General features: G+C 29.2%; 2 protein-coding genes across 2 annotated transcripts; both read right to left on the bottom strand.

The window, feature by feature from the left end:
• Window positions 1-1,264: 1,264 nt before the first annotated feature.
• Window positions 1,265-7,947, bottom strand: LOC123894054 (beta-glucosidase 13-like). Its single transcript, XM_045943929.1, has 13 exons — window positions 7,685-7,947; window positions 7,203-7,272; window positions 4,623-4,681; window positions 4,097-4,172; window positions 3,887-3,964; window positions 3,678-3,765; window positions 3,213-3,468; window positions 2,989-3,104; window positions 2,271-2,488; window positions 2,145-2,176; window positions 1,925-2,027; window positions 1,633-1,741; window positions 1,265-1,556 (listed from the first exon to the last, which is right to left on the bottom strand). Exons 1-13 carry the CDS (start codon window positions 7,841-7,843, stop codon window positions 1,385-1,387), a joined length of 1,536 nt encoding a protein of 511 aa, XP_045799885.1. The 5' UTR covers window positions 7,844-7,947; the 3' UTR covers window positions 1,265-1,384.
• A 2,159-nt stretch (window positions 7,948-10,106) lies between these two features.
• LOC123894055 lies at window positions 10,107-12,665 on the bottom strand. The gene is made up of 3 exons (XM_045943930.1): window positions 12,490-12,665; window positions 12,278-12,343; window positions 10,107-10,890 (listed from the first exon to the last, which is right to left on the bottom strand). Exon 3 carries the CDS (start codon window positions 10,840-10,842, stop codon window positions 10,435-10,437), a length of 408 nt encoding a protein of 135 aa, XP_045799886.1. The 5' UTR covers window positions 10,843-10,890; window positions 12,278-12,343; window positions 12,490-12,665; the 3' UTR covers window positions 10,107-10,434.
• Window positions 12,666-13,053: the final 388 nt, after the last annotated feature.

The raw sequence follows: 13,053 nt of genomic DNA on the forward strand, positions 1-13,053 counted from the left end.
CCCTTAAAGACATCTCCGTTAATCAGTTTGGTCCTATTTAGACCTCTTTTTAGGGACCAAACTGATTAACGGAGATGTCTTTAAGGGACCTATTCGGATTTTTTTTTCTTTAAGGGACCTATCTGGACCTTTTTTTCTTTAAGGGACCAATCTGAAACCAAAAATGTCTTTAAGGGACCGTTTTACTAATTAAGCCTTAATTTTATAAGTTTCTTTTTTGGTATGCTTAACAAGTGTTCCTGAACACCGTTTAGCATGACCCTATTTAGAAATATGGGCACATAAGTTATGAAGAACAGACACCTCAATGAATAGGCGTGTCGTGGTATCCGAAAAATATCGGACAATTAATGTTCTTTGATGATGAAAACGTAGGAAAGAAGACTGATATAATTCATGTTTTCTCTTAACTATTGAAGGTTATAGTATGATGTTACCAATTATGTCTTTAGGTAGTACGTATTTTTTTATAAGCAAATTGTTAGTATATTATATTGTTATGTTAGTTTTTCTCCTTGTCAAAACTTGAACCCTGAATCTCCAACTTCTTAACTCTTAGCTCAACTAATTAACCAGTTAAATTACTCGTCTCACTCCCCTTTTTGGGTAGTACTTAACTTAAAATATGTAATTGTTACTTGTTTGCTCAATTTGAGTAATTTGAATGTTAATTTTTTATCATTATCGATTTTAGTTATGTTTGTATATTGTGCATTTATATATATTTAATTTTAAATTTAATTTTTAAATAATGTATCGCGACCGTATCGTATCGAGAATTTTGAAAATTTTCCCGTATCGGTGTCGTATCATATCGGTATCATGTCGCGTATCGGGGCTTCATATAGATGGACACATAAGTGTTTATTATTTTTTGTGTTTCATTCGTAGTTAGAGCTAGCTCGAGACATATTTAAGCCTTAGTTCGAGCAAGTTATATACCGTTATAATATTTTAGTTGTTTAGGATTTTTTATTAATGGATTATATTTTCCTACAACTCGGTCAAGATATTAGTACGGACAAACTCAAATCATTATTCTATTTTTTAAGGAAAAAAAAAATCATTATTCTCTCTTAACTCTATTCTTTACGGGGTTGCTATTCATGAAAGTGGACACCTCATCTCATCATATTAACACATTGTTGTATTGTTTAACCAATTAACGGTGTTAAACCAATGTGTCTAAATAAGTATTGGCTGAAGTACCTTTAGTACTTCCTTTATATAATACCATTTGCTTATAAAAAAATACGTTTAAATAAGTAACAACTCAAACAATATAATTATCACTTTTATAATGTACTATTAAACTTTTATTTAAACTTAACTTGCTTGATATGTTTTATTACAACGTTTATTGGAAACATCAAGTATGGAAAATCTAATATCTTTTGAGAAAATTCTTAAACCATTTTGCAGATGACTTTTGGTGTCTTTTCAAACCGTTCTTGTAATCCACAAAATTAATTCCAAAGCGCACTGTATAACCCCATGACCATTCAAAATTGTCCAACAACGACCATGCAAAATATCCTTTTATATTCACGCCTTTCCTGATGTAGTAAAAAAAATAAACATCAAACACGGTATGAGAAAGTAAATATATTTTAAATTAAATTACTCACTTACCTAATTGCAGATTGAATATAAAAGAGATGACGATGATAATAGTCAATTCTATAAGTGTCCACAAGGGCTTTCTCTAGTGATAATGTTGGATCATTGAACTCATCAATACCTAAAAATTAAGTTTTCAAAGGTGATGACATATATGCTAGATAAAAATGTTAAAATAAAAATCATCCACAATTTAACATACAACACAACTGTACAATTGTTATGTATTCATTCTCCTATTCCTATTTAGTTTGTATAATAGCATCAAAGGAATAATGAATATCATGTAATAAGGTGTATTTACCATTTTCAGTGATGTAAATCAAAGGATCGTTATACATTTTTTTAACGTAGAGTAACAAATCTTGAATTCCTTTTGGATAAACATATAGCCAACTTGAAGCCGCCTACAAATATCATTATTATAAACATAAGCTATATATACACATAAAACAAACATTAGCTATAGCAATATTAACATTTATCACTTTAAAAAAATTATATATGGTCATATACATACGTACCCTTGGACCTATGGGAATCCCGTTGCGCTCAGCTTCAATCATAAAAACAAAAGATATAATTCAATTTTCAAATTGAAAAATATTACTATTTTAGACAAAATGATCAATAAATAAAGGCATACTTACTTGTAAGATTGGCATGAGAATCAGTATTGTAATTGCCTCGAGCATTACTAAGTTGAGGTGCATTGATAGCATAATTAGAGGTATAATAGTTTAGTCCAAGAAAATCAAATGACCCTTTAAGTAATGTTGCTTGATTTTTAGAGAACTTTGGCAATCGTTTTCCAACTAAAGAACGCATGCTTTGTGGATATTTCCCTCTTGTTATTGGTTCCATAAACCTGTAATTATTGTTACATATGAAAAGGCCCAATTTGAGAATATTTCTACTAATTACACCCCATCATTCTAGTTACACACCTCTGACCAAAATTAATTTTTGATAACAAAATACACGTAGCCTCATATTTATTTTCCAAAATCCATTGATTACTTTTCAAATACTCTTTTGACTTACTCCCTCCGCCTCAAATTATAAGGGAAAAAAGTTCACTTTTTTTCTCAAATTATAAGGGAAAAACACAAATATTTACTCTCTTTTATATTTTTCATAACCAATAAAAATTATTTTTACATCTTTCTATGAAATTATTTTTAAGAAAAATACAAAGAAACATATTTCAAATTATTATATTTTGGTTTTTCTTAATAAGTGTGTTTTTTATTTTTCCTTTATAATTTGGGACGGAGGAAGTATCTTTGTAGAATGAAAGTGTAACTCAAGCTATATTATTATGTTTTTATGAAGAACAATTAGTATTACAATGTATGTATATCTTACCATCCAAGCATGAAGTCAACTGCCCGTTCAGCAGCGTTTTGATCGAGTTTGTTATATGAAAATGGAACGAACCAATTGGACACCAAGGTTATGCCTATGATACCCTTTTGTGATTCCTGCATATAGATCATTGTTTTGGTTTTTAGGTATCTAAATTTTTTTAGACAATCACATATCAATGTAGAAGTATGCACTTCAGATATTAAATTAAATTCTTAACAAACCTGATACTTCTTCTTATACGCGTGGACAGTTGCGGCATGAGCAAGAAGTTGGTTATGTGTAACCAAGTAAGGCTCTTTTCCCGAATCACCATCGGTGCAATTTGAATTCAACCATTTAGAACATCGACCAGGTGGAAAGAACCCGATTGCATAGCCAGCTGTGCTATAAGAATATGGCTCATTCAAAGTAATCCAATGTTTCACCCTATCTCCAAACTCTTTGAAACAAAGTTCCGCATAGTCTTGAAAATCATTTCTGAAAATTAATCATGGATTATGATATTAATGCTTAGTATTGCTGATTGATTATTGCACAATTTATTCTAATAAAAAACTTTGTCTATTTAGGATCTTTGTATACAAAGCAATTCAATAGTGTCATTTTTATATATTGAGAAATAATTTAAAAACATACCATGAAAAATGAATTAATACATATAATTTTGGTAATTTTACATCACTTACACAATGAGAGGGCTTAAGAAGCCACCATACTCATCCTCTAAAGCTTGAGGTAGATCCCAATGAAATAGAGTTACAAATGGTTGTAAGCCTATAAAATATTTGTATTCAATTAATTTTGTTTATCATTATGAAATGTTAAAATGTGAAGTTTAATAAAAAAATGTGAAGTTTAATAAAATAAAAAAAGTAAAAAAAGTATATGGACTAACCATTAGCCAACAACTCATTGATGAGGTTGTTGTAATATTTGACTCCTTCTCGGTTTATACCTCCATTGAGCTTTCCTTCTATTGATATTTATTAAAATTGAAGAAAAAAAATTAATATATAAAGTGAAACATATAATTAATTAATTAAGTAAAATTAACTAGTAAAATACTGTATTAATTAGTTAGTCCGGTCGTTTATGTTTAACTCACTTGGGAGGATTCTTGACCATGAGATTGAGAATCTATAAGCATCCAAATTCATATTCCTCATGATGTCAACATCTTCCTGCAATATTTAAGTTTATATATATATATATATATATATATATATATATATATATATATATATATATATATATATATATATATATATCATACTACCATTTTGTCGTACATAACAAAAAAGATAATAATTTCCAAGAACAAAAAAGATATATAATAAAATATAAAAAATGAATTGCAAACCCACTTGGGTTGGTCTAGTGGTGTTGGTTTGAGTCCTTGGAGTATGCTCCTCTCAAGGTCTCGGGTTTAATTCCTCCTAGTGTCAATTTTAGCGGGTTAAGTCCATACAGAGAAAAAAATGGATTGAACCCATAATATTGATTAAGCTAAAAAATATTGCGTCATCTTATCTATGTGCTATTGGATATAACTTTTTTTATTAACAGAAAAGATAACTTAATCCTACTCATTGGTGATCAATATTTATACTAACTTTTTGTTTTTATGATACCTTATAGCGATGATACTGGTCGATTGCGACATCTCCACTGCTTCTATCTTGTATCATATCTGCATGTTGCACATTTGTTATAAGGGTTACAGTATTACATTTGTAACGTGTAAGCTACCAAAAAGAAAATTTATAATAGTTGTCTCATAAGTGTAGCTCAAATGATAGGTGTAGCTATCAGAGACATTATTGGAGTGACAGAGGTTTCAACTCCGAATTTCACATTTCTTTATATTTAAATGTGTGAGAGTCTAGTCATTAAGCTACTTGACAACAAAAAAACTATCATAGTTTGAAAACATAATTTCTAAAATATACAAATATTTTTATTTTAGGAATTGTAAAAGTAGTACTGAAATGTGAATTCGGATTTCGTTCCACCTTATTGGTAATTATTACTTCTTCCGATCTTATATATAAAAAAAATATTGTAAAATTGATTTAAAAGGGAGTAAATGTTTTTTTACAGTACTGTAGTTGTTGAATGCGGAAAACTGTTGCGTTGTAGCAATCCCAATTACTCAAAAATTTTGATTGCCAACTTTTGCAGCATTTTCAAATAAAAATGTTCTCCCGGAAAGCGACAAACTCATGTCGCATCATTGTGTTGTGCACAATAAAATAGTGTTCCTTTATTTCAAGTATTTTTTAATTTTTTTTACTAAAATTACCGATAATAAATATAAATAATTACATATGAATGAAAGGTAAACCGACAATACAAGAATTGAATTTTAATGTGCTTTTAGTCTTTTACTAGATATGAAACATTTTAAATTTGTGTCGATCAATTATTTTAAATAAATTCTGTTTTTTTTATTTATTTTATCATTTAACCCCCCCCCTCAAAAAAATCATACCGGACGGATGTGAAGATCTATATCTATGTATATTGCCAAAGAGAATTAGACAATATATGGGTTATAAGTTTATAAAATAAAATATAATAAAAAGAGTTTTGTTCTCTAGACAAAAAAAATGAGGGTTTTGTTCTTTTGCTTATTAATAAAGGGTAATGCTAACATTAGTAACATATCGATTCGTCCCAAATCTTTGATTTTTTAGCATTTTATTTTTGTCTCAAAACTTTGGTCTTTTTAAGTTTTAAGAAATCAAGACACAGTTAATGATATTTTATTATTTATATTTTTACAAAAACTAAAACATTCATTAAATAAATTTTCTCTTTCTTAATAAAGTAGAGGTAAAATTGACTTAACTTATCAATCTTTATTATTTTTTAATCTACGTGCAAAACTCTAAAATGACTAAAGTTTTTGAACTGAGGGAGTACGTAAGGACTCTCCAAACTGTGATTATTTTGTAAGACAATCAACTTTTGACTTTTTAAAAAATAAAATGTATAATTTTTAATTTTAAAAAATTTAAATCTTTGATATATTAACTTGTGTTCTTAAGACACATGTTAGTTTTTCTCATTAATAAATGAAGTATAAGAAATCACGTTCCCGTGAACTTATAGTTCAGTTGGTATAAACATTGTATTATATACGTAAAGACCGAAGTTTGAATCTCAACCCCGTTTATACATCTTAAGGGTTAAATTTCTACCTACTAAATTACTTGACAAAAAAAATATTCCTTCAACTAACAAGTTAATAAGGAACATTGCAATATATAAAGGTTTGAGTATGAACTCAAATTTTTTTATTTATTCATAATGAAATTCTATTTTAGCTACAAAATCTATTTCATCAAAAAAATACTAATTTATAAGTAAAGGGGAAAAACAGGGAAATTGCTTTCTCTTTCTAGACTAGAGACATCAAGTGTGTTGTTTGACTAACCTGATTTAAATTATTATTTTTTGGGTGCAAAGATTTAAATTATTTTTATTTTGTAAAGTTGACCATTAAAATATATTAACTTCAAAACAAAATGATTTATGTATGAGATTATTTTTTCTAAAGAGTTTAGTATTGAAATTCAAACATAATATACTAACAATTAGGGTTTGTTTGGTAAAAATAAGCTATAAGCTAGCTGATAGCTGATAAGCTAGCTGATAGCTGAAAAGCTAGCTTATTGAAATTAAAGTGTTTGGTAAAATTAGCTTTTAAAGTGGTTATTAAATATAAAATTACATAATTGATAGTGGGTAGTTTATTTTTTAGAGTGGGTAGTTATTAAATTAAAGGGTAAAAATGGAATAAAGTGTAAAAAGCTATAAGCTATAAGCTCAAATGCTACTTGAAATAGCATCTGAAAAAAAGCTATAAGCTAGTACAAAAAGCTTGTTGCCAAACACCTCTAATTTTTTGAAACAAACTTATAAGCTCATATAATAAGCTATAAGCTAGCTTATTTGTGCTACCAAACAGAGCCTAAGAAGTGGAAAATTGTGAGTTTGATCTCGCGCATCAGCATATCAAATGTCTATACATTTTTTTATATTCCTATTAGAAATCATTGGACACTTTTATTTAGAAAATAAAATATATGTAAAATTTAAATAGATTATAAAATTGTCAACTCATCATAAAATTACTTTTCACCTCTTTTAATTAAACCAAAGTTTTTTTTTACATAAAATCTTCTTTTTGGAAAAATCAGATATACCTGGATGCTTATGAGTGTAGGTGTCCCATATACTTGCTCCTCTCCCACCTTCTTTTGCAGCACCTTCGTACTGCATAATATAATCCATATATGGCATCAACCAAATTGTTCAATCAACTTGGTTTAATTGAAACTTGGTGGGATTTTGAATATTTTATGAAAATTTAATTAAACCATTAATTAATTATTTCTAAATCAATGCTCAAAATAAAAACCACATTTTTTAAACTGTCAAAATTAGTAATTAGTTGTTAGACTAATATTTTTATTTTTTTTTTCTGGATTTAACCCTGAATCTCCCACTTCATTTTGGTCCAAGTGAAATTGAATTCAGATTCTTTAAAAGACATCATATTTGAGTCTCGCGAATTGAAATAATGTGGTGGTCAACAAGTTTTTTTGTAAAGATCAGTTATCGACAAAATTACGATGAATACTTCGAACCAATAACATATTATTAAAAAATAGAAAGAAATATTTACTTGGTATGATGAGGATGCTGTCCCAAAAATGAAACCTGGTGGAAAACTAGTTCGATTGAGTGAAGAAACATCAAGAATTGGTGAAACAACCTCTGCAGATGGTAGTGTGGTGAAGAGATTGAAGAGAGAAAGAAGCAAAAAAGCATTGAAAAATGCCATATATCATGTGATGAATGAAAGACTATTGTGTTTGATGCATAAGATTATGTGAAAATGTGGCTCTTATTATAAAGGAAAAATACAAAATGTTTCTAGGCAAGTTAGAGTCTACAGATCAGCATTGGTGTTACTAGTGAAGAAAAAGACAAATATAGAGCAAAAATTTTCAAATAAAAAATATGACATTTTCAATTTTGGCTATTTTCTTTATTTGTTTATTATTTTTTTCCTCCCCCCTCAAAGAAAAAACAGATTGAAAAAGCTGTCCACTTCAAATTTGGAGCCATTTTTCTTTTCCACATTTTGCGAGGAATATTGCACAGTTGAATCTGGCTAACATGTGTTATAACGACACATGTTAATAATCTAAAAATAGAAATATTTTTGTAAAGATTTATGAAAAGTTTAAAAAGTGAATTAGATGTGCAAATTATATACAATATTTTTTTTTAATCATTAACATAATCCCCAGTCTAATCTATATAAGAAAGTTGATTGTTCTGAAAAACTCATAGATAATCTTGCTTCAAATGCTGCCATGTGTTTAAATGAAATACAATTTTTGGAATAGGTTTACTCAATTATGAGATTTTTTCGTAGAAATAATAGATTTTAAGTAATTAAGTTTCAATGAGAATATATTTTTTTATTGATTAAACAATAGTTGTTTGTATATCATATTAATAGTTAATGTTTTAATTTTTTTTTATATATAAAGTCAATGTCTTAATATTGAATTTCATTCTCAAATTTCTTTAGTACACACTTCAATTCAATCACTTGAACTATATGCCTTAGGATATATTTGTTTGATTTAATATTAAATAATTAAAAAATGGATACTTATCTAGCTACACTGCAAAGTCACTACCCACATGAATTTGTCCATCATGCATATGGGTTGAATGAGATGCCATATAATTTTGAAAAATAGGAAATCTGAATTTGTCATTGATCATATTTAAACCATACTTATTTATTTTATTTTATTATAGTATATGGGAAACTCTCATTAAGAACAATCCTATAAATGAAATTAGATATTATATTTTTATTTAAAATTTTAAGACAATAAATTCATATATTATTTTACTTATATGTTCAACTTCAAATATTTTATTTAATGCGAGACTATAACTTATATTTTGGGACCAGCCTTGTACATTATGGCTAATTGGCTATGGTCTTTAAGGATTTTATGGCTTACTTGTTGTTGTTGGTAATGCCATTGCCGTGTTCCAAACTTTACCTAAGCTTTATTATACTTATAATTATTATTTGAGAGAAGAAAAAAAGTATTTACTTATTGCATGTTTGGTATCACAGTATGTTGCCGTAGTTGTACGTCAAGAGACTCTTAAATGCCGAAAATGAGAAGGTAGAAATTGGCGTGTTTAAAAATGCACATATAAAAAAATTGAGAAAATTATAAATTTGAGAAAATCGTAGTTAATTTAAGAAACACAAAAAAGATCGATCAAAATACCGTAGTAAATATTTCTATCTTGCCCTACTAGTTCAGCTCACTTGCTCGGTCTACTAATTCGATTCACTATCTCAGTCCGCTCTCCCACATTGTCTCATGATGACAGACAAAACTCCTCCACTACTTCCGGTAACTTCTCCTCCAACCTCTATAAATAAAGAGATACGGGATTCAATCAACGGGGCTCGAGCCTTAATATCGGTATACCGTCGAGCAATATACCACTCACATAACCTTGCCAGGAACAAGTCTAAACTTTTTACCAAATTCATTTGGCTTTTTGTAACCTTTTCTTATATTGGCATGGAGATCTTTTCATAACACAATAATACAATAAATGAGGTTCACTTAAGAAACAATTCTATAAACAAAATAGTTTTTGTTTCTCAGTTGCTTGCAAACTTGTGACTTTGCTTCTCTTTGTGTCCAATGAATGATAATAGATAACATGAACATAGTTTTCAGAAGCATGGCCATCCAATCTAATGCATAAGAACATCTAGAGAGTAGTCATGCTCATTTCACATGCATGGATGCTAAGTTGCTTTTCTTCTGAAAGAGTGTTAGCATAATACTATCATTCTAATTCTAAAATATGGAACAATGGTCAAAATCAAAACATAAGAAATATTTAAGTAGAGGGCTAAATCCTTGAGTTTGAATACCCTGCAGCAGCTACAGAGCCGTTGGATACAGATCCAAATCCAATTGCAACCATCTGGATCATGATCCATCGGCTGTGTAGCTGTTGCAGATGATCCAAATTTTAAATCCTTCTCATGAAGTTCCATTTGAGGTACATTTCCTTCATCCTTAAAAAATGACTTCATAATCACAGACTCATAATGTTAGGGAATATTATAAAACTACAACTAAGTTCCAAAATTCATGGTTGACATTAAAAAATGAGATTTAATGTTAGGGAATCACCACCCTCAAACCAGTCCCACCAAATAAAAAAGGAAAATAAAAATTAGCACAAAGAAGCAAAAACAGGTAAATAAAATAGAGACATAAAAAATTTCTAGGCCTCACTTCCTATAATCATATTTTAGCCGGTAATACGAAAAAGGAAGAAATTGTTGCACAACCTTCATTGTTCTTCTTAATTGCACTGCACAACAGCTTCAGCAGCTCTACGAGGCGTGCTTTTGCGTCTGCTTCCATTGTGCCTAAATCCATTGGATTTTGTCAATTCCTCCGTGCTTGATTTGCTTCCAACGCCGTTTTCTTCCTCGACTGAATCTAATTGCTCTTTTACCTGCGAGTTTTTTTTCCTTTTCCTTGCAAGTTCTGTTGCTGTAGGACTTTTCATCTCTTTATGAGATACTCCATTCTTAACATTCTCACTGTCATCTTCTATTTTCTCGACTTCTTCGTCAAAGTGATCCTTTATCTGTTTCTGTGGCCTCCCTCTTTTCTTCTGTACTGGAACCTTTTCATCTTCACCGCTTACAGCATCGTCTTGGTTAGTAACAGTTAGCTTTTTACCCTTTCCTTTACCTCTACCCATGATATCTTAAAATCGTCGGAAAATCCACGTTCATGCAAACAAGGATCTCTGCGAGAAAGTCACATAATAAACCATCCAAAATTAGAAAAATGACACATAATAAACCATGCAAACAAATATTCTAAATTAGCATACATATAAGTAAAGCCAAGAATCCTATCAAGTAGTGTTGTTAATCGTGCAAAATGGCAATTTGTTCAGAAATCAGATTCTGTTAAGCTACAGGCTACAACACCGCGCAATTGCGGCTATTTGACAACACTATGTACTAAATAACGTATCTCAGAACAGTAGTGATTGGTTCAAATTCTCTATTAGACAACGCTGCCACAAACAAATGTTTGATCCAGCCGTATTGATTAAAAAATCTAGCACAAACATAAACTTGTCAGTGTTGTCAAGTACTCCCTCCGGTCCTTTGTATAAGAAACAACCGACCTTTTAGATTCATTCAATAAATGATGTATCTAGTCTATAAGTTAGACAAGATACATCAATTATTCAATGAACCTAAAAATCAACTGTTTCTTATAAAAAAAGACCGGAGGTAGTAGCAGATATAGCGTAACAGAATTTGAACAAACCACTACCGCTATGTGATACGCTAATAAGTGCAAATAGCGGTTATAATGCCACTATAGCATTCTACTATAAAGGCATTTCAACAAACTGATATTTCAACATTACAAAATGAAAACATGATCTGAAGTAACCCCATAACTATGATTGTACTTGTTTATAGACATAAGAAACCTAATTGAGAAAAATTACTATCCACCTAGAATAAACCAATAAACTCTCTAAAAAAAATACATTCAAGTTTTGGTTTTTCATTGAGAGAACCAAAACATAACATACTCAACTATGAAGCCCGGAACACGAACACTGATACGTCGACACCGATAATAATGTGAGAAAGTGACATAATTTAGTGTAGTCATAAGTGTCGTGTCGGTGTCCGACACCGGGACACGGACTAAGAATTAAACATGTATCTGAATATACTCCGGTTCTGAATATAAACAAAAAAAACAATTTTTTTAGGTTCATTGAATAAAGCATGCATCCGGATATAAAAAAGAATTAAACTTTAGCTTAAACTTTAAAAAGGGTAAACAAATATCCAAAACTTATGGGAAAAAAATTGATTTTAGGGTATAAAAGCACATAGTTATAGTTATTAGCAATTCTATGAAAAAAGCAAAGAAAATGAGAAATCTGAACAAAAGAAGCTTCAATGAAAGATCCATGATGAAACCATATAACGAAATAAAAAAGAAATGTTAATAATCAAAAACCTTAAACATTAAAAACCCTATAAATCCAAAACATTGAAAACAAAATCAAACAATAGAAGAAACCCATATATTATAATAAAAAAATCTAGAAAATAAACTAAAATAATAAGAAGAAAAATAGAGAAATAAATACTAACCAGAAAAGAAGATAACTTGTTGTGATATATCAGAAAATGGAATCTGCTAAAGCACTCAAAAGAACTCTATAATAAGCAACATCAATAGAGTTTGTTATTTATCAAGATTTAAATAGTGAAAGGAAAAAAATAACTCACAAACATAAATTTCATAAAATAAAAAAAAACAAGATACTATGATCTGAAGAAAAGATAAAAAGGTAACACAATACCTAGATGATGAAACATTAAGATTGAGATAAAGAGATTAAGGTTTTTTTTTTTTTTTTTTTTTGTGAAGTGTGTGTGTTGTTTGTAAGAAACAATAGGCGAAAATGAAACAGAGGCGAAGTAGGGATACAATGAGAGAAAGAAAGCGTGAACAGATATTTGTCTATTGGCTCTTCACACTGTGACTCTATGTAGTAATAATCCCTCTTGTCTTTTTATAAGAGTATTAAATAAAATAATTACTTTAAATATGCTTCCTTGAATAAGTTTTTTAAAGTGTTTTTTATAAAAAAAAAACAGGAGAGAATATATTTTTATTTTTTTATTTGTAAACATATCTCTTATCCGCATACGTCGAGATTAATCTTTCGAGTTTTGTGAAATTAACAAACTTTATTCAAAAGTTTAGTTATGTGTTTGGTTCTGCGGTGGACAGAATTGATTTTGACAGAATTGAGTTTGATAAAATTGAGTTTGACATAATTGATTTATGTTTGGATATATTCATATAAAAGTGAGTTGAACGATAATTTGAGTGTAAAAACCAATTCTAGAATCAGAAGCTA

This window comes from Trifolium pratense, linkage group LG7 (genome assembly GCF_020283565.1).
Source record: "Trifolium pratense cultivar HEN17-A07 linkage group LG7, ARS_RC_1.1, whole genome shotgun sequence".
In the NCBI taxonomy this organism is placed as follows: Eukaryota; Viridiplantae; Streptophyta; class Magnoliopsida; order Fabales; family Fabaceae; genus Trifolium; species Trifolium pratense.